The following is a 23899-nucleotide window of genomic DNA, read 5'->3' on the forward strand; positions in this document are numbered from 1 at the left end:
CCTATGCTACAATCCCATGCTCCAATTCTTTCTTAAACATAATTCGCTATTTCTTAATACTCTCTTCTTATTGCTTAAGACAAATAAAGCAATGCTGACCTTCAATGTATCACTAACAAATTACAAATAAGTTAAAAAATGTTTTCTGGGCTTCTTGATACATTTGAATAGGAATAGTAAGTAGAAGTTGCAGATAATAAGTGGGTAAGACTTGAAAATGAAAAACAATATAGTAGATTACGATTATCAGACCCAAGACTAGACAGATATTTGCATTTAAAAAAAAAACAAAACAAAAAAACCAAAATGAAAACAAAATAGGTTTTCTAACAAAAATCAAAGAATTCAAACTCAATATTGCTTACTGGTACTTGGGCGAGCTCTTCTCAGCAGTGAGAAAGATTTTGGTAAGATTACACTTCTTCCACTGCACTATTATTTTCATTTTAATGAAATGGTTCTCTTTGTCTCCAGGGGAAAAACTACATTGCTCTTGTGACTGTGGTGCTGTTTCAGTTTTGTGTTTTTCTAAGAAACTAATTCTTGCTTTCTTAGCATTCATTGCTAAATATATCAGCTTCCCGGTTTGGGATCTTAAAAGGCTTTAAGATCACAACAGGCTTGTTACATTCATTCTTCATCAATTCTGTTGCCCTGACACCACTTCTGAGCCTTGGCATCAAAATACACTGGTTAAACCTTCCTAAATTATTAACAATGAAATACAGATAATTTGATTTTTTTATTTGCTCTGAGAAAAACAAATGCATTCATTCTTTATCCTCTTAGTAAAAAATAAATAAAAAATAAGGCAGCTAGAAATCAAAGAGGTATTTTACCATGACACTTATGTCTCAGTCAGGCTTCTCTGGTAAACTATTTTTAGTGATTGATTTGTGAGCGTTGTTTCCCTTCTATAATGGATTGTCACAGAAAATAAAAGTTTTAAACTTGTCTGTATTGGAGCACAGCTGGTAGGGTACAAACAGGCAGGGCTGACCTCCAGTTGGGCCAGTTGTGATGCAAATATGAAAAAGTCTTCTGATGGCTACTTGCAGCCAAACAGAGGAACAGGCTTACTCACATCCTCTTCAGTATGAAAACTGGGAGTTTGGCACAGACCACACAAGATTTTAAAGCTTCATGCAAGCAACATGCAGTAAAATGGACTGCATCTGTATGACACAAACTGTAACATGGGTATAAATAATAAAAGGTAGGTATTTTCCTCCTGGCTGGTCTAGCGCAGATACGACAGTGCACAGCTGTCAGCAACAACACGGACCAGGAAGAGTCTGAGTTCTCTCTCAGATTGTGCACCAAGATCCAGCAGATGCCTTTTGCTTTCCCACTTCAGTTCCCAGCTGCTCTGTTTAAGGCTTGTGGCAGGCTGCCCAAGGCCACCGAAACCAAATTCCTCCCCTAGGTTCAGATCCTGGAGCAGAGCCAGGTTAATCTGCTCTGACGCTCAGTGCTTCCCAGGCTCCTGATGCTCCCCAGGTTGATGCATGGTCTAGGTTGGTCGATCACCCTCTCTTTTTATTAACCCTTTGCCACCTGCCCTGCTCATGCTGACAGGGGGGCTTGTGCCAAGGTCCCCAACCTTTTCCTGTGAAGCAAAGCAGAAGTGCCCCCTGGCCCAGGTAGTCATCTCTGCAGCCAGAAGGTTTAGGAAGCCACGGCCAGGGAGATGGCCAGGCAGGACCACTGGCCTCTGGCCAAGTAGCTTTGCCAAGGACAAGAAGAGGGGAACCTGAAGTCAGCCCCAAAAGTGGCTTTGTGGAGATCTGTCATGTCTGGGGGCACTGCGGGCACTTGACTGTATGGACAGAAATTGGACACTGTGGCACTTCACAGCAACCATCCTGGACAGTGCTGAGGTCAAAACTGTCCTCGCAAGGCAAAGCACCTTATAGTGAGGTACCACCAATCCATGTTTCACACACTTACTCCTTGACCAAAAAAAGGGTTTTGCTTCATGCTTCACACATTCCTTGCCGTACCTTTATCTTCTTCATGCCCTTGGACAGGGCACACCACAGGCATGGCCATGGCTCTTGTTTAAAGTGACATCAGTGAAGATGTACTTCTCAGGATGTTCTTTTTTTTTCCTTGTGCAAAGTGAAAACTGCTTTATTGGTTTCTGCCAATGTTGTATGATTCAAACCATGAAGTCAGGCACTTAGGAAGAGGGTGAGAAGTTGCTGAAGTTACATTACCTTAGATGAAGAGGTGCCAATTGAATATCTTCAACTGGAATGATTTCTGTTGCTCAGAATTGCAGCTACAAGCAACACATCAATGACACAACTGTACTGTGGTGTTTTACAGTGATGCACCCACTACACCACCCAGACAAAACACCGGAGTGACACTGCCCTCCTGGCAGAGCTTTTCCTTCTCTGAAGCTCCCTTTGCAGCTTTCCTCAGAGAAGTCGTGCTTTCTGTGCTGAGGGAAATGCTGTGAAGAGCACTTTTGCACCAGGAGGTGTGGGTCACGTACTATCCCAGGGCCATCTCCTGTAAGAAACAAAGAGATAAGAGTGCAAATAATCTTAAGTGACTTTTGATGCTGTGAACCTCGAGTTGTACAGCATTGCTCAGGCCTCCAGTGCACATGCAGCACGCCAGGCAGACCCCGTCCTTACAAAGGGCTACCTCATTTTGGTCATTCAAGATGCTGTAGGATTTTCTTGCATGAAAACAACTCCGTTCATAATTTCTACTGTCAAACAGAAAGGATGTTCCCATGAGAGAGTTTCTTGCTGCATTTTCTAGATCAGGGCAAGGCCAGGCAGGCAGTGTGGCTGCTGGTACGGAAGGGGAGCTCCTCCAGTAGGGTCAGCTGGGGTTGTCCTGCACAGAAAGGTGTGTGCAGCACAACACAGGCCCGAAGGCCACACTGGGTGTGCAGCCGCTTAACTCTGACATGGCCCACTAACTCCTTTGCATGCAAGGATCTCCGAGCCAGGACCACTGCAAGAGCCAGCAGGTTTCACTGCACGGCGGCCTCGGTCCCAGCCCCTGCTGCAGCCAGGGGAGAGGCCTCTTGTCTCTTGCTGTGCTCCAGCAACCAGACCCAGCGTTAACGCGTGGGGATGGACGTGCCAGCAGGGGAAGCCAGAGCTCTGCGGGACAAGTGTCTCACAGAATCCGAGGGGTTGGAAGGGACCTGGAAAGACCATCCAGTCCAACCCCCCTGCCAGAGCAGGGTCACCCAGAGCACATCACACAGGAACGTGTTCATGCAGGGTTTGAATGTCTCCAGCGAAGGAGGCTCCACAGCCTCTCTGGGCAGCCTGTCCCAGGGCTCTGTCACCCTCACAGCAAAGAAGTGTTTTCTGGTGTTTACGTGCAGCTGCCCGCGTTCCAGTTCGCACCCCCCGCATTGTCTCCAAAGCCCGGAAGACCCCGAAGCTCACAACCCGCTGCCAGGTTTCAGCCACGGCCAGGCCACAATTACCCGCTTCGCATCATCCGAGCGACTCTGGAGCCTGGCGCGCCCCGCACCGGGATGCACGCACCCCTCAGGTGCGCCCCGGAAAGCATCTCGTGACGGGAGGCCCGCACGCCGCGGCTGCGGGAGGCGCCCCGGGTGCGGGAGGCACCGCGGCTGCGCCCATGCCGCTCCCGCCTGACCCCGCCGCCGGGCGGCGCCGCATCCCGCCCCGCCCCGCCCCGCCCCCGAGCCTCCGCAGCCAATCGCAGCGGAGTCCCGCTGCTTCCCCCCTCCCCCCCCCCGCCCCCGCGTGATGGGCACTGGCGGCGCCCAATAGGAGAGCCGCTCGCGCCCGGCGGGGCAGGGGGCGGGAGCGGCTGTTTGGCGCGAGCCGCCGGGGCGGGCCCGCGCGGCCTTGTCTGGCTCCCCCGGCCCCCCCAGGGCCCCGCGGGTGCGGCCGCCCCCGCAGCCCGGCCCCCCGCCCCGGGCCCCTCGCCCCGGGCCCCCCGCTCCCCTCTCCCCTTGGGCGGCTGCCCGAGGCGGGCCCCGGTCCCGCCGCTGATGGCGGGCGTGATCCGGCGGCTGGACGAGGCCGTGGTGAACCGCATCGCGGCCGGCGAGGTGATCCAGAGGCCGGCCAACGCCATCAAGGAGATGATAGAGAACTGGTAACGCGGGGCCGGCCGCGCAGGGGGGCTGGGGGCGGCTCCGGGGCAGCCGCGAGGGGTCAACGTGAAAGCGCGGGGGCTGGGGGGGGAGTCAAACCGTGTGTGCCCGAGTGGCGCAGCTCCGTCCCAAAGGGCCGCCTGCGGTTGTGCTCGGGTTCGCTCTGTCTGGCGAGGAGCGGCTGAGGGAGCTGGGGTTGTTGAGCCTCGAGACAAGGAGGCTGAGGGGAGACCGTGTCACCCTGCCGTGCTGGCCCCTTCTCTCAAGTAACAGGTGATAACGACGAGAGGACGTGGCCTCAAGTTGCGCCAGCGCAAATTCAGATTGGATTTTAGGAAAAAAAAAAAAAAGTTCTTCGCTGCCAGGGTTGTCAGGCGCTGGGACAGGCTGCCCAGGGAAGCGGTGGAGCTGCCGTTCCTGGAGGTATCTGAGAAAATATGTGGATGTGGTGCTGAGGGACGTGGTTCAGTGGTGGGCTTGGCCGTGTGCTAGGTGAGCGGTTGGGCCTGGTGATCTTAAAGGTCTTCCCCAACCAAAACGATTCTGTGATTCTATGTTTGATAAGTTTATGAAGTCTTTAACTTTCAGTGTCAAGTTGATAAGTCAGTTATTTGTTTTGAAGGTGAAGCCTGTCTGGGATTAAAGTTGCTGCCTTTAGTCAGCGTGGTGAGCTGTGTCAGCTGTGTGAAAGCAAGCACCTCAGGCTGCCTTAGGTTTCATTAAGGGGGAGAGAAGGTCTGTGTCTCAGACTGAGCACCTTCTTATTTTTTAAATTTCTTTAAGTTCTTAATAATTTTTGTGGATGGTGATTTAGAATAATACATCACTAGTTAGAAGAAGAAGGAAGGAGACATTAAAATGTATCTGAAACTGAATGAACTGCAGTATTAGTCTCAAGTAGAAACAAACCTATCACTCATGTGAGAAAAGTAAATTTTTGAATCAAAGTAATGTAGTGCTTTATTCTCTAGAATTGCTGTTCTCAAGAATGCTTTCTTGGTTTCTGCAGTTTGGATGCTAAATCTACGAGTATCCAGGTAGTTGTTAAAGAAGGTGGTCTGAAGCTTATCCAGGTCCAAGATAATGGCTGCGGTATCAGAGTGAGTAAAAAAAGTTTCCAGCTGTATGCTGATGTGTAATACTACTTCTTAAAATCTATTTCAGTTTCTAAATGTTTCTGATCTTGAAAAAAACGTGGAAAAAGAAAGTGACTATTACTTGTCCCTTTCCCACAGAAAGAAGATCTGGACATTGTATGCGAGAGGTTTACTACAAGTAAACTGCAAAAATTTGAAGACTTGGCTAGTATTTCTACCTATGGCTTCAGGGGTGAGGTAGGGTCTTCATCAAGGTTTTGAAACTTTTTGTAGCTTGTTGTTAGCCTGTTGTAGTGGGGTTTACCCACTGTCCTTTTCCCCATAGTCTATACAAGATGTTTTCTGAGAGGTTTTCTGTTTTCTGAGGAGGTCAGCCATGTGAATATAGTTCAAAATATGTTTCTATGTCTTTCAAGATTAGATTAATACCTAGGGAGTCATGTATGTTCTTTTTGCTTCCTGGAGTAAGATTTTTGGTTTTTTTTCAAAGTAAAGCAAGTCCTGTCTTCTCAAATGCTGCTTTGGGAACCTATGGGTAAAAGACAATGAAATATTTTAGTGGAAGCTAAATCTCCGATGTCAGACATTTGTCTAAATACAATACTTTAAATGTTTGTCTTCCCTTGCTTTTGCTGTTAATCAAACCTAGTATCTCTGGTCCCTCAGATACACTAGTTCTCTAAATTCTCATAGGCTGTATTTAAACCTGCCTAGAAAGAGCAGTCCATGCCTTGTTCTGCATTCCCGTCCAGATGGGACAAAAAGATACATGTTGCCTGTGCTCAGATACACTGTTCAGGGTCTCTCAGGACCCAGGAAGTCCTCTCCTCAGCAGTGTGTGTTGGCACATTGAGCTTCCAGGAGAAACATTGTAACTTTCCAGGAAAACATAGTAACCTAACATTGCAATATCACCTACACTCAGGGGAAGAACTTGGGCAGGGATGAGAAAGCAATGGCTAAAACCTTCCTGCTGTTTTTTGTTAACATGAGAGAAAGAAAAGGGCACAGCTGCAATCACTTGGAAAATTTTTTAGCTATGCTACATGGTTATCTGCTTGCATTGTCAGAGGTAATGAAATGTTAGAGAAGTCAAAAGAAGGTTCTGGATAAATGTCAGTGTTATTGATACTACATTTTTAAAAATCTTTACTGAGCTGCAATTTTCTTGTAAGGTCTTTTGTTAATTACTTACAAGTGGTATATCAAATTGTAGTGATACTGTTTAAAGAGTGGACACTGCTTCAGCAATCAATGGTTTCCAGAGCAAGGTTTACAAAGATGCTGTCTCTTTTCCTAGGCGTTGGCTAGCATCAGTCATGTTGCCCATGTCACAGTAACATCTAAAACAGCTGATGCAAAGTGTGCATACAGGTATGCTCCCTGTTGTCCAAGTGACTTCTGCTGCATGTAATAATGAACAGATGTATTTAATTATCTTTTTGGTGTGCTTATTAAAGAATAGGGTGGGGCATGTGTTTCTAGGGTAGCTACAAAAAACACTAAGAATGTAAGAAAACATAGTTTGAGTGATTTTTTTAAATTTTTTTTTTTTAATTTTTAATTTCTAATTGTAAAGGTAAGCTTTTAGCTAAACCATATCTATGAAAAATATTGGGGAAAAGAGAATCTTAAAAGGAATTCTACTTCAGCAGCCAGTGTAGGGTAAACTCTTTTTATTTTCTGTCTAGAGCTACTTACAGTGATGGAAAAATTAAGGCTGCTCCAAAACCCTGTGCTGGCAACCAAGGAACTCAGATCACGGTAGGTTTCTGTGCCTGTTCTCTCTTGTCTGCTTTGTTCCCTGGTCCCCTTCTCTGTTCTCTGGTCCTGATGCTTGTACCAGGTATTGGTATGTCTTACATTGTAAGGTACATTACAGTATCACCTTGTAGAATATTTTCCAGATTATATTGTTGTGTGGTGTTTTGTTTTGCTTTCCCAGCAACATAAAATTCACCAGATCCTCTTTTTAAAAAATTTTTTATTCCCCTTTTCCTTATGAGAGATAGCATAGGCATATGCTATAAAAAATATTTCATCATCCTTCTGGACTGCTGAAAGCTTCAATGGACAGTTAGGGCTACTAGAAGCAAGAAGCTCAGAATATGGAGAAGTGGAAAGATGAGGGCTGGAAGCTGTGGAACTGCTGTTTGTCTTTAACTAATATATTTCTTACATCTACCAAGCTTTGAGTGTGGGTTTGGATTAGGATTGGAATTAGGATTATGAAGAATAATGGATGGGAAGGAGTCTGCATCTATGTGGAACATACAACCAAGGAGCTTCTCATGTCAATATTTAGGATAATGTACCTTTAAAAAGAAGCTGAGCTTTATATTTCTGTCTTTCTTACTATAGGAGAGGAAGGATTTGCATATTGTTTAAATAAACAATGGAAATTAACAACTTCAACTGTTGTTTTAACATCATTAATAGCTGTGTTTGCAGCAACTGTTTTAACATTTATTTGCATTTCATGAAAATCCAGTGTAATCAGGGAATCCATTGTTATCTGCAATGGAAAGCATATCACTTTCACTGCAAAGTGAGTTGTGGAGTTGTTATTGGTAAAAATAGTGATGTACCTGAAAACAGAAATTTCTCTGGAGTTGCCTTGGTTTAGATGAACTTAAGCAGCTAAGGAATAAAATGAATGTTGATCCTTCACAAATTAAAATGTCTTCAGAAAAATGTGTAGTATCTGTCTATTAAGAGGATGGATGTAGATTAATTACATGGTGAGAATTTTTTTTTTTAAATTATTTTAAATTGTGATCTTTTTCTCTGCAGGTTGAAGATCTTTTTTACAATGTAAATACAAGGAGGAAAGCTTTAAAAAATCCCAATGAAGAATATGCAAAAATACTTGAAGTTGTTAGCAGGTAAACTGAAATAGGAGGCTTAAATTTTTTCTGCTGCTGTCAAGTACTTTTCCAGAGAGCCTGGCATGTGTGTGTGTGGTGTCACTTTTGTTGCTCTTTTGAGGGTTTTTAACTATTTGTTAGTATACTGTGTCAGATAACAGTCCAGAAAGTCCAGAGGAGAAACACTGTAGTCTGTCTGTGACCATTATGAGAGAATTCCAACCAAAAAAATGGTGATAGACTTGAAGGAGTGAACTCTCAATGAACTTGGGCTGGATAGAATACAAGTAAAAACTGACTTCAGTTTGGCCTGAAGACTTCAGCCAGGAGACTGACTGGGAGATGAAAGACCAGGTTCTGCTGTTCCATGGAACAGGCTGATCTGAAGTCCTGCTGAGTTATGGGTTTCCAACTCATTGGGGTTTTTTTCCAGTAGGATTTTACATCTTTTAATTTTGCTTTTTTTTCCTCTTGAATTTTTGCGTTACTGTCCCAGTCACAGCAATCTAACCTCTGCACTTTTACGTTTCTCATCTTGCAAGGTTCTACTGTATGTTCTTTCCCATAACTTAGCAACTTCTCCAGAAGTTTGAGCCAGGGTTATGCAGCTGCAGTGTATCAGAACTTGGCCCTTGGGTGACAGACAGCTGAGCCATGCGGGCAGGGGAAGTTAGAAGGGCAAGCCAGCCATTTTTCACATCCTTCTCCATAGCAGCTGAGACTTGATTCTGTTACACTGAGAAGGTTTTACTGTTCTTCTAGTTAAACCTGTGCAATTAAACTGAACTAACCAGGTCTATAGAAGTCGATCAGTTTTGTTGTTGTTGTTGTGTTGGGTGTTTTTGTTTGTTTTGAGAAATAAGCTAAGCTGATCCTTGAATTTCATATGGTTACAGACAAATTATAAATAGAATACATTTATTTTTATAGCTTTTTAGTCTAAAAAAGCTCAATTTGGCTCAAACCACAATATGGTGTAATAGGAAATGAAATTGTTTGCCCGTTTGTAGTCACTTTTCAGCCCTCAGGGAAAGTAACCTTAGTTTTCACATCCTGCAGTCTTATGTTTACCTGTTTTTCAGGTATGCCATCCATAACTCAGGCATCAGCTTTTCAGTTAAAAAGGTACGCAAAAATTCTTTATAACTTCAATATGTGTATATAAAATAATGTGTATATATGAAAATGCCAGAAAATCTTCTCTGCATCTTTTGCAATGGGAATAATGTATAGAGCCTTCCTTTGTACTGAGATGTTAACTTGTATGTTGATGCAGTTTGGATAGAAAACACCTTAGTTAAAAACAAACAAGAGAAGAATATATTTGTCAGGAATTTGGAGTTTTCTGTGTGGCCAAAGTGTTATTTTATTTCAGCTTTGAGCTGTTTCACCTTCTTTTGAGAATCTGGTTACTAGTATCTCTAAGAAAGAGGATGGGGTGGAACACCTTCATTCTGTGGCATTCTGGAGAATTATTTACTGAAGTGCTTATGTTTCTCACTTTCCAAGAAGGAGTTACTAGCCTGACTGGGTCTGATGTGACCTAGCAAATCTTGTAACCCTGTGCCATTTATCGTCTGTTGCTTTTCAGAACACAAATGTGTAAATAATACAAAACATTATAATGATTGTATGTCTTCTGCGTTTGTGTTGGAAATGTTAAGTTTAATGTGTTTCTAAAACTTCAGCCAGAACTGTAAATCTCATTTCTACTCTCTTTAGCAAGGTGATACTGTGTCAGATGTTAGGACCTTATCAAATGCTTCAACAGTGGATAACATTAGGTCAATCTTTGGAAATGCTGTTAGCAGGTATGTTGATGTCAAGTTTCCTTTTGATATGAAGTTTTCTAGTGAATCTCCTTCTCTCTTTTTTAAAGTACATGGGTTGCTTTTCCTGCTTCTTTCAAGGTGTATTATAGAGGAGTGTTGCAAAAAGAGTTCCCTTGTCTTGCAGAATGTGACTTTTTTTTTTTTGTTACTATATCAATGGAAAGAGGGAAGTTGCAAAGTTGTTCTTCTAATGCATGAAGAGGAAACCACCTGCTTGTAACTTTCTGTGTGCTCATTTAAAAAGAGCAAACTGTACTTGTGTACTCTACAAGTTCTCAGTCTAATCTCACACCATGAAAGTCTTACACTTCTTACCACAGTCTATCTGATAAACTTTGAAGTCTCAAATTTGTTTTTCTGAAATCTTATGGTTTAATATTTTGACAAAACCTACATCAGCTGAAGCTGAGTAATCCAGGCAGAAGAATTGAAAACACATAAAACTAATAATCCTCTGAAAATTTATCTGCCACTATAGGAAAAAATTCTCTTTTTATAAGACATTCTGGTGTAAAGAATTAATTGAAGTAAGTTGTGGAATGGGTTTGTCCCATGAATACTTGGGTGTCAATTGGATTCAGTTATACATTGAAATAAAATCACACTTCACATATAAGGAATTTAACTTTTAGCACTTGTAAACATCTTTAAGAAACACAGCAAAATAGAGAGGCTGTTTAGTGATAAAGTTTGCAGTGCTGTTTGTATTTCTTGGTTATGTTTTTTTTTTGCATACTACTAATGCTTATTTAATGCAGTTTTTCCTTTGTGCAGTTCTGAATAAATTGTCCATTTTAACTTAAATATTTTGATTGGGTGATTTAAAGTGAAACTTTTATCCAATTTAAGATGTTTAGTCTAGCTTGTAGTTTTGACTTGAAAATGAATACGAATAAAAATGTCACTCTATTTATATTGAGGTTGAATCGGAAATAAGTAGCCCATAGGCCATTTCCATGTTAACTTTAGAAGTTGGCATAATGCCTTGCCAACTGCCCTGGTTGCCTTCCAAATACCAAAGTGGATTTCCTTAGCTAATGAATAATAAAAAATTATAAAAAATGTTATGAAAGTTGCTAATGCTAAGAGCTGTATGCATGAGCAAGAAAAAGGTGTTCACATTTTTATGACTTCTTAACAGCCCACCAATAAATATTAGGCTGGTAAAAGTGGACAAAGTAGTTCAAGAAAAGGAATATTCTTCCCTAGCTGCTGACAATTTTCAAGTGTCCTTCTCTATCTCTGTCAATGACTTACATGGTGAAATGCATATTTGAATTGTCAGTAGATGGTTATAATATTGTGGATACTGTGATATCTGTTAAAAAGATACTGTGGATAGTTTTACAGACTGCAATTATACTGTGTGACTATTTTACGTTTAGTTAGGAAGGTGAAACAATGCAGTTCAGGTTAAATAACTTTTGTGACTCAGCAATGACTGTTTGAACTCTCAGATAATTCCAATGTTTTCATTAACTGTCATATAAATAGCATATAGAACAATATGTCACTATGCTGTTTGAAATCTGTATCAACAGGAAAAAATATTTTGTGTGTGTGTTTCTGTCAAACCCATCAATAGGGAACTGATAGAAGTGGGTTGTGAAGATGCAGGTCTGGCCTTTAAAATGAAAGGCTACATCACAAATGCAAACTACTCCGTGAAGAAATGTGCATTTTTACTCTTCATAAATCGTAAGTTAAAAAAAACCCCAGCAGGTTGTACAGTCTTATGTTTCTTTTATAATAATGAGAACAAAACTTTCTGAAGAACCACAAAATGTAGGAACGTTCTTAAAAACATTGAAGAATAAGCATTACAGTGAATTGTAGAGCTTAAGGTGTTTTTCTATTTGTAATGTGCATCAAGTTTTGCACTCTTAATAGTGGAAAACTGCAAAGACTGGGCCTAAAGAGACAAAAGCTCATGAAGTATTGATGTTATGATTGTGTCCTACCAGCTTATGTAGCGTGGTCTCTCCATTCTGTAGCAACATAGGCATGGGATGCAACAAACCTTGAGCGCATGAAATAATGAAAAGGCAGTCTGGTTATTTAAGTATTTGGGGGGGCGGCAATACTTCTAAATACAAAACATAGTAAGAAGATTCTGCCTATTCCTGGTTTTATGTGAAGAATAAATAGGTCTCAGGAGAAAATGGGTGTAACAGATGCCATACAAAGCATGAAGATATTGGCCTGAAGGAGCAGTTGGACGCTGCGCAGTGTGTGTGTTTCAGTGTGTGTGTGTGCGTACGTGTGTTTCAGTGTGTGTGTGTCAGTGGGGCTGCTTGAAAACAGCACTTTGCTCTGTGTTTCAGATCGATTGGTAGAGTCGGCTGCTTTGCGGAAAGCCATAGAAACTGTGTATGCTGCTTATCTGCCAAAAAGCACACATCCTTTTCTATACTTAAGGTAAAGTAATAGGAAGAAGTAGCCTTTTCATACTATCTGGTAGGATCTAGCTTGGGTCAGTGGGTTTAGAGAGACATTTGTGTTTCTGATAGCAGAGTTAAGCATTGCACTGACGTACTTACCTGCCAGAAAGGAAATAATTCCATGATATTAAAGAAATCTTAAGAAGACTGGCCTTATTTTCAGAAGCAGTGAGTGTCTATAATTTCAGCTTAAGTCCTTTCATATTATAGATGCTCTTCACTTAGGATAATGAATTGTGCTGAGAATACAGCAGAGCATTTAGGACCATTCAGATCATTTATTCCAAATACATTAACAATTTACCTTGCTGGGATTGGTATTTAACAATTACTGTTCTTGGTAGGCTAATGCAATAAAAAGAAGTGAATTGCATTCTGCTTCTAGGAAACTAATAATTTTTTATAGATCAATTAATAGCTAAAGCTGAACAGAAACAGTCCTTTAAAAATTGGAGAATGTGACATAGAATGGAAAAACTGGCTTTGTAACTGGTAAGCAATTGGATCTTGCCATTCAACAGTGAAACTTATTGATACTCAGTGCTTCCTAACAATAAAGTTCTCCCATTGCAGCATTGCATTGAATGCTTGCTTGGGATCGTTGCAAAATGACAGGGGGCAGAAGTCGTAAACGCGGGAGACACTGCAAGTAGAAGTTATTTCTAAAAACTGTTTTGTAGTAGTACAATGGTTTAAGATCATGGATGTAAGCTGATTATAGTGAGTTTTGAATCGAGTCCTTCAGAGTAATTATTCTCAGTATGCTACAGTCAGATTTGTTTGGTTTGACTTTAGCAGGTTTCAGGGCCCTTTTGGCTTCTTTGCATGGAGTAGCAGTCTCAAGTCTGACAAATTCCATACAGAACCAATTTGCACCCTCTCCATAGGAAGTTTTTAGGTTAATTTCTTTTTAAAAATGTTTTCCAGCCTGGAAATAGCCCCCCAGAATGTAGATGTGAATGTGCACCCTACAAAACACGAGGTCCATTTCCTTCATGAAGACAGTATTCTTGAATGTGTGCAACAACATGTAGAGAGCAAGTTATTGGGCTCCAATTCTTCAAGGATGTACTTCACTCAGGTGAGAACACATGCTTCAAGTGGCCACAGCTCTGTAGTATTTTAACTGTTGTGTATATGTTTAATCAGTTCAATAGTACAATTTATGCAGTGGTTGATAATTACATTGGTAGCTTGAGAGCTTTGCTCAGTTTCAGGGATAAAATTGCCTTCATATACTTAAGTTAACAATGCGGCAGTGAACTTGCTGGAGAAAAAGTGCATGAAAATATTTCGCATACCTTCCTGTCAAGTATCTGTTGAAGTTTTTTTTTATTTTACAAGTATGTTAGTCTTAACATGTGGTAAGTTGTTTTTATTATGCCTTGGTGAATGTGAAATGCAAGCGACTGAGGAAATTGATTGACTCTTGTCTTTCACAACACTTAGAATTTAATCTAAATGAAAAAAGTCAGGAAAAATATTTCCTAATCTCTCATTATATAGAGCATAATATAAGAATGATAATAGTTTAAAAAACATTTTCCATGTGCTTTTTTACATTAAAGACTTATTCTGAGGCAAGGGAATGCTAACTAATGATTTCACTGACTGCCAAGATGATGGCATTCATGCTATGTGTACAGCAAGTGCAAAGCTAGCAGCATGTTTAAGAAGTTGACATGCTGTTTGTGGGGCTTGGAAGTTACTTGCCTCTGAGCAGTAAGATGCTGTGAGAAACGTGGCTGATCTTTGTGGGTTTTGTTATTGAATCTCTTCTCCTTACTTCCCCATGCCTGAACAAAGACATTGCTTCCGGGGGCCGATTGTTCTTCCAGTGAAGTTGTAAAATCAGCAGCAAACTCTTCTGCGGTTGCCAAAGGAACCAGTGATAAAGTTTATGCACATCAGATGGTCCGCACTGATTCCCGAGAGCAGAAATTGGATGCTTTTCTTCAGCCAGTGAACAACCCCCTAAGTACAGGCTGCACTGAAGCCACAACAGAGGCTAATGCAGGACCTCTGGAGAGTGTGGTCAGGCCACAGGAGTCTGAAATGGAAGATGTCAGTGATCTTGTGGAAATGGCTGATGTTGAGCAGGACACAGTGGTACCTGTGGAGATGAGTGAGAGTGGACGCTTGTCTCCTGAGGCAGTGCCTCCTCGGTAAGTCTCGTCTTTCCTGAGGTCATGCAAGGCTACCTATTTATTTCATGGTAGGGCCCTGAAACTGAAGATTTTTCTGATCTCTTTGTATTTCTGCTTTTTTGTAAGGAAAAATTTCCTTGGAATAACTTACTGTTGCATTTTAATGAGAAGTTGAACTTCATCTATGAAGTGTAAATTACAAAACTAGTGCTAAATTTTGTAACTGGAATGGGATTTCCATGAATACCAAAAGGCAGGAGACAGTATAAGTGATGACATTAACTTTAGTTGAGGGAGTTCATACTGGTCTGTCTCTATTTGGAGGCCCTCCTTTTGTGAGGGGATAGAAAGATTAAAAACTACATCAATGAATTCTGCAGGTGTTACCCTAGTACAGACAGAAGTGCTGTATTCTTTTTTCAGCTCCTCAAGGAGCTGTTATGAGAGGCCCATGTCTTCTGAGGGAATCTGATTTTTTTTTTTTTTTAATTCCCACTCTCTAGTATTACAGAAAAATTATAATGAAAAAAAATTAGAAATATCAACATTTTTTTATGAGTCCTTTAGACCCCAGTTGTCTTGGTGCTTAAACAACAGATGTCTGATGTGATTGGTATCAGAAAGCTGTCAGTTCTCTTATGAACTACCTTTTCCTAACAAATTAAAATGAAACAGTCTTTCTGGGAAGCTCTGGGAAACCTTCTGCATTTTCTGTGTTCATGTACAGCACATGAATTGAGCATCCCATCTGTTGCATGTGTGTTTTGCTTACATGACAGGAGAACTGAACAGAATTCCTTTTGTTTTGGTCTTGCAGAAAGAGACCACGGGAAGATGTGGATGTAGAAATGAAAAAAGATAACACAAGAAAGGACATGACTGCTGCCTGCACCCCTAGAAGAAGAATTATCAACTTGACCAGTGTATTGACTCTCCAAGAAGAAATCAGCAACCAGGCACATGCAAGTAGGAAAACTTTTTCCTTCTCACTATTGTTGTTATCCCACTAACTAAATATGATTGTTTGAACTGATGAGGAAAAAGATATTCAGAAGGTGGCTTAATTGGCTCACTGTGCTGCCAAGTGAGCCTTTAATAAAAGTGTTTGATAAATGTTGAGGGGACCAAACTTTGAAGAGGCAGCTGCCATAACGAGCCACACTGAGAACCATTGTAAAAACTACTGTGTACCTTGTTAGTGGATAGAGGTTTTATGCATTCTGAATATCTTGTGAACTTGAACTTGCATCATAATGAGGAACACTGTAACATCACAGCTTGAAAAGCGGAGTTATTTTGTAATATTCCAACAGAAATGGCAGCTACAATATATAGTCATTAGAAAAATTTTGCTTAGTTGAATAATGGTGATGTAGGGTGGGACATGCTTGATACTAGTTTTTTTATTTACTGCTTTTGCTTTTCATTTGTGTCTGTCCCACTTAGATGAAATGATAAGACTGGTGAAATATTATTCTCTTTTCTGGTAAACTCTAAAAACAACTCCGTTTTAGAAAAAAGGTGAGAGGTTTGCAGTTCTTCCTAGGCTTGCTTCTCTCTTGGCACTTTCACTTGCCTTCAGAGTCATACTGGGTCACACACCCATAATGCTCAGTTAGTCTAAACATTGGGAATCTTGTCTTCTGGGGGTTTTGTTGAATTTATTTTGATATTTCTGTTAGTAAAAATTGGGGATGTTCCGCAGATAAAGTGGCTAGACTAACAGACATCTGTAATAAGTAACTTTTTTTATAAATTACTGAAAATTTTTAGATTAAGTATATACTTACACTTCAGTTCTGCTCCAGGAAAAGTTTTGCATTAGGCTGGTAATTCCGTACCTGACTGTCACTGTTTAAATGCTGCAATTGAAGAGTTGTCCCTGAGCCATAAAATGTCCCCAAATTTATGGTAGAACTTGGGGAGCTGCATCAGGTTGTGTCTTGTCTTCACATGTGTAAGAAACACCTACAAGAGACCTTTGCAAGAATGAAATACTCTTCTCTCAATATTGTATTTCCTTGGAAAAGGTAACAGGGAATTTGGGTAGTGTAGTGCTTTGGATGTGCTGTGACTGCAGTGCCAAGCTCGTGGAACTAAGCTGCTCTGAAGGACTGCAACTAGTGGCATTTTTTTTTTGGTGGAATGCCTAAACTGAACTTGTATTATGGAATCTGACTCCTCTATTTTATTTTTTTTTAATGTATATAAATGAGAAGGCCAGAGATTTTTTTGGGGGAGAGGAAAATAAATGAATTATGGACCTATTCTGTCACACTTTCAGAGTTTAGTCTGACAATACTAGATTTTGTTGCAGTTATTTTACATCTGCAGCTTTCTTTGAAGCCTGTCTGTGCTCCCTTACTAACCTCCTGTGGCTGGAAATGAGTTTTGAAAAGCTATTCAAGTAAAATACAGAGGGGTTTTGTTCTGTGCTTGTTTTTTTTTTAATTTGTATTTTTAGTTTAACTGTTCTGTAACTATTCTCGCTTCTGCTTTCATATATAAATGTGTATGTATGCAAATAATGAATATTTAAAAATGTGGATGATTGACAGTACAAGCCTATAAAAAGTAGCAGGGGTACAGTACTGACTGCTGACTGCACTGAGACTTTAAAGCTAAAAAGACACAAACTACTCAGCTAAATAACTTAGGACAGGGCTGCAAATATGAAATTAAATCCTTTTGTTTCTTCCTCACCCCCTCAATTGTTTCAGATCTTCAGGAGATGCTACATGATCACTCATTTGTTGGCTGTGTCAGTCCTCAGTGGGCTCTGGCCCAGTATCAGACAAAACTGTATCTTCTCAATACAACAAGACTCAGGTAAAGAAATTGTTAAGACTTGTTAGCAGTTGAAATAAGTACCAGTTACTAAGCTAATCAAAAGAAGGAAGGAAATGACAGGAAAATCATCATTTTCTTGTTGCTTATCTGAAAAGTCATGAGGCTACAGATTAAGAAACCAGCTCAAGCACAGTGCAAACAAGTCTGGCATGCCTGAGAAAAGTTGCAGGGAGTCTGTAAGTAAGACGCCAGCTACTGTATTGTGTGCTCACAGACCAGAGGGAGGGAAAGCCATTTTATATGCTTCGTGATTGTCTACAGTAGCTACTGGCCTACGGCACACTGTACAAAGCTGAGCAAGCAGAGGCTTCAGAAAAGTCTTGTAAAACACTGTACCCACTGTTGGGTTAAGCTGCAGGACATGATCCTAACACAAAGTTTGTATTTCTGCACATGCAGCCTTACAGGGCCACGTACATACATTTTATAACAAGTAAGAGAATATACTTAAGACAGACATGTCTATCAGATTCCAAACTCCTATGCATTTCTTGCAGTGCAGCAAAGAGGCTGAAATATAAGGTATCTGGGAATAAACTGATATTAGCTGTATGCTTGAGTAAGTAACATTTCTGCACCAATTTGGCTGATGATGTCAGAAACCAAGAAACAGATTTAATTGTAAACATCTAGATAGTGTGTGTGAATCTTAAACAGCTCAAGTAGAATCTTTGATATGAATGGAAATATACACCTGGTGTTTCCAAGAAAACCCTTACCTTCCCCTCATAATTAAAACTTGGAGGTCCTTGATTCTGTCCATATAACTAACTTTTGTACTTCAATTTAGCCAAGAACTCTTCTACCAGATACTTATTTACGACTTTGCAAACTTCGGAGTCTTAAGGTTGTCTGTAAGTATAATTTTACATTATATCCTGTATGAAAAGGTATTTAAAAAATTCTTTAGAATAAGCCCATCCTTGCAAATAAATACAGTTTCACCTGTTCATTTTTGTCCATTACAGGAGCAATGTTTTGTTTCTTTTACAGTAAGAATGAATGTTGAAAGTAGAAAACACAGTGATTTTGTAGCTACTACTGTAAGTTGTCCCCCTAGCTGTTTATTAAGTAGTGTCACTCCTAGATTTTCACCAAATCTTGCTGTTGCTTGTTACATTGGGACAAATAATTAATTTGAATACACAGTATCAGAAATAGTGTTGATTGCTACTGTTTATCCTGTAAATATCACAGCACTTTGCAGCTGCACAGAATTACATCGGAAAGAAACTCATACTATTCAGACTGGTTATGAAAGACAGAACGGTTTGCTCTGCAGGCCAGAAACATTACAGTTAGTTTACAGGTGAAGGAAGAAGCTATAAAGTTCCAGTGGAACTTGTTGAACAGTTTTGCCTTCTCGTGTTTTCAGGAGCCAGCTCCTTTATATGAGCTTTCAATGCTTGCTTTAGAGGATCCTGAAAGTGGCTGGACAGAAGAAGATGGCCCGAAAGAAGAGCTTGCTGAATACATTGTGGAGTTTCTGAAAAAGAAGACTGACATGCTGAAAGATTATTTTTCTCTTGAAATTGATAAGGTGATTGCTTTATACTTCTGACAGAAAAAGAATGGTGGACTGGGCAGTGTTACATTTATTGTTGGACCTGATGATCTTAAAAGTTTCCCACCTAAATTGTTCTATGATTCTACATTTTGGTAAGAGATTAACTGCAATAGTTTGCTTGCAGTACTTATTTTCTCTAAGAGCTACCTCAGTAAGATGTAGGTGAGCTAGTACTTTCATTAAAAATGCTCAGGACTTATGCTGCTCTTAGAAGGGTGCTACACAAAGATGTTCAATTAGTTACCAAATAAAATAATTTAGTCACTGCTTCCATAAATAGGATGCAGATCTCTTACCCAACAAGGTGTGCAGTTTAACCAGCTCTCTAGCATCACCACTGCCCTCAGTGTCTTTTTTTTGGGTGTAGTTCGATGCTTCCCTTACTCTATACAAAACTGAGCAGCTTCTTCAAGGGTCATATAATCCAAACACTGCACTCTGATATTCTCCTGCAAAGTGGGATCTCTGTAGTCAGTGACTAGAGGTAGAGGAGGAGCTGAATTCAAGTCTTCCTGAGCCGAGTGGCTTAAATCCAGGCCTTGTGAAGTTAAACACCACCACTAACCCGCTTCCTGGACTGTCTGCCTGGCATGAGGCTTTAAAAGGCTCACTAAGTTTGGTAAGAATCAGTCTTACAATGTTGTCCTGGCTTGAGCTGTGGGAGTTGCTGGAGGCAATAGGGGTTTGCACATTCCTGAACACATTTGTATATAACTGTATATATTTTCTTTTATCATTCATGTTTAATTAAAGCTGTGTAGTTCAGTTTTCAATCCAGAGAGTCTCTCTCTCGTTCTCTCTTCCCTTCCCTACCTGGGTGGGAGGGGATCAAGAGAATTGTCACTGGTTTAATTGCTGATCCTGAGTCAAACTGTGACAACTATGTAATGGTTTTGGTGTGTTTACTTGCAAGAAAATACTTTTTTTTTTTTTAACTGAAGCAGCAGCATTGCCTTGCAGGAAGGAAACCTTACTGGGTTACCACTTCTGATAGAGAACTACGTTCCGCCACTGGAAGGACTGCCTATGTTTATCCTTCGCTTGGCCACAGAGGTAGAGTCTCACTTCTTTTATTCACTCACAAATGACTTTTTTCTACTTAGATAAGAATGAAGTGAATCAAATTAATTCGTCAGAACCTGCAAAGGAAAGGCTGGAGTTGGTTAAATGTACTGATACATGTTCTGGATACTTTTGCTATGGTTAGTGAACAGTTGTGCTTTGCCTCTGCATGCCTAACTACTGACTGAATGAGAATATATTTTGATTTGAAAGCTTGCTTTTCTACCCTTTTTGTTTGTTTTTGTTTTATCCCTTTACCTTTATCAGCACAAATAATGGCCAAAATGTTATTACGACTTTCCCACATTAACGAATCTGTCGTTTCTGACTGCTACCCAGATTCTAGTAACTGGCTTCTTTTTCTTGTAACAGGTAAACTGGGATGAAGAAAAGGAGTGTTTTGAAAGCCTAAGTAAAGAATTAGCCATGTTCTACTCCATTAGAAAGCAATACATAATAGATGAAGCCAACCTGACAATTTCTCAGGTACAAGAATATGTAACAACACACAGGAAACTTTCTCTTTCAACTGTTGACTTCTAGTCCCAACTCAGCAGTGTGGCAAGATCCTCAAAGAACGTGGCTTAAATTTTCTGAAGTATGATATGTAGTAACAGAACCTTTTAAGACCGGGCAATGGAGTGTACTTAATATTACAGCAGTTCTTGGCCTCTGAGTCTGGGTTGTATCTGCTGAGCTATGATAAATTACTATAGAAGAATAAGCATGTATAAAAATTAAAAATATAGTCTGCTTGTGTCTTAAGTATCTGCTTAATTATTCAGTCGAGATAGCCCATTCTGCAACTGACACCACTCAAATAGCTAAAAATTAACTTGACTGTATTGAATGAACTTCCTCTCTAATACTAGCAGAATGTTACACTCTGTAGTCTCACATAATCGTTTCTTAAGGAGCATTCTCCTTCAGTAAAAGAGAATTTCAGTTTAATTGTTTGTCCTTTTTCCTTTCTGTTTTAGAATGAAGATTCTGATTCTGGTTCAACTACATGGAAATGGACTGTGGAACATATACTTTACAAAGCTTTTAGGACTCATCTTTTACCTCCTAAGCACTTCACAGAAGATGGCAACATTTTGCAGCTTGCGAACCTGCCTGACCTGTATAAAGTTTTTGAGAGATGTTGAACAAGTAGTTAATTATATAGACTGTTTTTTGGATGTGCACCATTCACACAAACACTGTTTTATTTAGGAGGATAAAGCTGGAATAATGATTAGAGAAAGAGAGGATTTAATATCATACTAACATGATAGCAAATGGTCTATTTTCCTTCAGTTGATCAAAGAATAAAAAGAACTGGTTTAGCTATGTCTAAACCCAAGATGTTTGTTCTGTTTGACAAAGGTTCTGGTATAAGCTGAAGCACTACTGCTGTGGATTGCAAAGATAACAAAAGGGACAACTTTGAGAAATATTCCTGAAGGGCAGCAGTTTGCAGCAGGAAAGCATCTCATACAAGTCCAAAATGATAGGCATTTGCATAGGGGTGAACAGCACCACTGCAGGTGCTGTTCACTTCCCACTTGTGAGGCAGTAATTTCCTCAGTTAACACCCTATGTAAGAAAACAGGACATCTCATTTAACTCAATATACAGACTGAAAACCTCAACCACATGCCACAGAAAGTAAACGTGGTTTACAAAAGGTTTGCAAAATCTTTACCTCAAGTTTGCCAGATATTCATGTTTGGGTAACAAAATACATGCCCCTCCCGCCCCATCCCCCTGATTTTCCATCAGTAATGCATAAGGCTTATTAGTTGTAAAGCAGAACGATTTTATACTAATTCATCTTTCCTGCAGAAGAAGCAGGCACTGAGAATAAGGTAACATTTCTTAGATTTCCAGAGGAATTCCACATTACAGGTTGAGGAAGGTGTTCCAATGAAGTCATGCACATAAAGTTCACAGATTGAATGGAATTTTTGACCTCCTATCCCAGGTGTGTTTTTCTCATTGAGTTTACTGCTTGGTTCAGAACATTCCAGCATTGTTAAGTGACAGGTTTTGATTATTTTTTTTTTTTCTTCTAAGGCTTTATTTTTACCTGGATCCTCTGGACCTGCTGAAGGGACATAAGCAATAGACTTGATCCTGGCTTATTTTTTTAATCCAGCAGCCACAGAAGAGAATTTTAGAAATAGCACGCTGAAGCCAATGTAACAGCCACTTAACTACCTTTGGTGTGTATTGATCTTCAGTGTGAAGGAAGATCGGCTACCTATTCTTTTAGTCATAGTTATTTATAGAACTGTTATTTAAAGCAAAAAGGCAGATAATGATTTTACTGTTAAAGCTTCATAGCAACTAAATTGAATAAAATGGCTGTGAAGGTATTCTCAGAACATCTGCTTAAGTGTAGCTCTTGCAGCCTTCAATAGCATCACTTTCATACCCATCTCTTCCTCTCCTTTCCCCTTTACTGCTCCCAGAATGGTCTTCCTTTGGTCCTGTAGCCTCAACTCCAGCAGGACAACTAAGCAAGTATCATCTTAGTGACTCAAGATGCCTTTCAATAAATCATCTCCCAATCCCCTTGCAGCTTCTCATACCCAAAGCTGAAAAGAGAAACCAACTGCTGCATCCACATGGCCCTGAAAGGTTTGAACACATGCATCCATCTGCAGTTCCTGGGTCTCATCAGGTTCATGGCTCTGAGTTTCACAACTGCAGTGGCTTACAAGCCCCTGCTGCTAGTTCATTGATTTGTTGAGACTAAGGGGAAACCAAAATATGCTTTAATGCTTTGAGGACTGGCTTTTGCTTTGTGCTTTTAGTGGGAAAGTCATGTAACCTGAAACTGTCACTACTGCTTCAAAGAAAAGCTGATTGGAAGAGACAGACCACAGCCCCTCCTGTCTTCTACTCACTGTGCTTCTGCTCCACAGCAATGAAAATATTACAAAGCAATATTGTCCATAGAACAACTGACTACCTTCCTTTCACTGCTGGAGGGTCATTTACTCCAGTTCCTCTTTGAATCTGAAAAACATCCACCACCAGTACAAGAACGGGAACTAAGTTATTTCAAAAAAGCTCCTTGAATCCTTTAGATATCATCTGCAACAAAGAAATGATGTTCCACTACTACTGCCTCCCTGTAGGCAGCCATATAAATACAGAACAGCACTATAACACATATAAAACAGCACTATAACACATTCTGCACACAACCTATGCAAATTCACATCGTCATTACCCCACAAGAAATAAAGGAGTAGTAAATGAAGACTTTCAGTTGATAAAGCAACAAAATATCATCATGCATTACCTATGTTTTAACAGTTTTATTTTAGAAAGTGAACATATCTGTTAAAAAAGAAAATGCATGGAGTTACAAAAAGTAAACATAAAACTAATGACAAATTTGCAATAACATGAAATAATTTTACCTAGTGAGTCCCAACAATCATTAAATACACTTCCACCATAGAGAAGTTTTTACTTCATTATATTACAAGTCTCTTGATTAGATACACAAGACAACACTTTCCAGTAATTACCAAGTCATTAGAAGATGAACTTCAGGAATCACTGAATAATAAAATACATAATGGACAGTATTTTCATGCCACCTGGGAGGCAATTTAATATACAAATGTCAACATGGTACATCTTTGTGAGGTATTACAGTATACGGGAACCGTTCCCTTTGCTTTCTAATGAATAAATTATCCTGTCAGCAGCTCCACCAGCAAGTCAGCCACAGACTCTGTTGCCAGTTTCCAAAACCCAACAACTTCCCTCAGAAATTTTCTTTCTGTAACAGATTACATAAGTCAGGATGAATGAAGATGTGAGTGAAGAGAACAGATACTGAAAACAGGGAGGCTGAAAAGGAAAGGTCATCCCGCACTTCCAGAAAAGCACGAGAAGTTTTCAAATCAGAAGCTTGAGCCTCCCCTAG

The 23899-nt window shown here is 40.3% G+C and overlaps 2 protein-coding genes across 9 annotated transcripts in view; one reads left to right on the forward strand and one right to left on the reverse strand.

Moving 5' to 3' along the window:
• Positions 1-3832: 3832 nt before the first annotated feature.
• On the forward strand, positions 3833-21308 carry MLH1 (mutL homolog 1). Of its 4 annotated transcripts, XM_051612836.1 has the most exons (19): positions 3840-4107; positions 5115-5205; positions 5341-5439; positions 6503-6576; positions 6894-6966; positions 7996-8087; positions 9152-9194; positions 9792-9880; positions 11487-11599; positions 12226-12319; positions 13270-13423; positions 14149-14507; positions 15307-15455; positions 17210-17318; positions 18130-18193; positions 18715-18879; positions 19867-19959; positions 20341-20454; positions 20949-21308. In XM_051612836.1, the coding sequence occupies exons 1-19, from the start codon at positions 4001-4003 to the stop codon at positions 21114-21116; spliced, it is 2250 nt and encodes a 749-aa protein (XP_051468796.1). In that variant the 5' UTR covers positions 3840-4000; the 3' UTR covers positions 21117-21308. The 4 variants fall into 4 exon arrangements, with proteins under 4 accessions (XP_051468799.1, XP_051468798.1, XP_051468797.1 ...); XM_051612839.1 differs by lacking the exon at positions 20341-20454 and having other exon boundaries at positions 3833-4107; positions 19848-19959; positions 20949-21123; XM_051612838.1 differs by lacking the exon at positions 20949-21308 and having other exon boundaries at positions 3835-4107; positions 19848-19959; positions 20341-20442.
• A 1957-nt stretch (positions 21309-23265) lies between these two features.
• STARD3NL (STARD3 N-terminal like) overlaps positions 23266-23899 on the reverse strand; it is a 48511-nt gene continuing 47877 nt past the window's right edge. For all 5 annotated transcript variants that reach the window (XM_051612841.1, XM_051612844.1, XM_051612843.1 and 2 more), the window contains one exon: positions 23266-23752. The gene's annotated coding sequence lies outside the window, so the exon portion shown is untranslated. The remainder of the gene's footprint in view (positions 23753-23899) is intronic.

This window comes from Apus apus, chromosome 2 (genome assembly GCF_020740795.1).
Source record: "Apus apus isolate bApuApu2 chromosome 2, bApuApu2.pri.cur, whole genome shotgun sequence".
NCBI classification, from domain to species: domain Eukaryota; kingdom Metazoa; phylum Chordata; class Aves; order Apodiformes; family Apodidae; genus Apus; species Apus apus.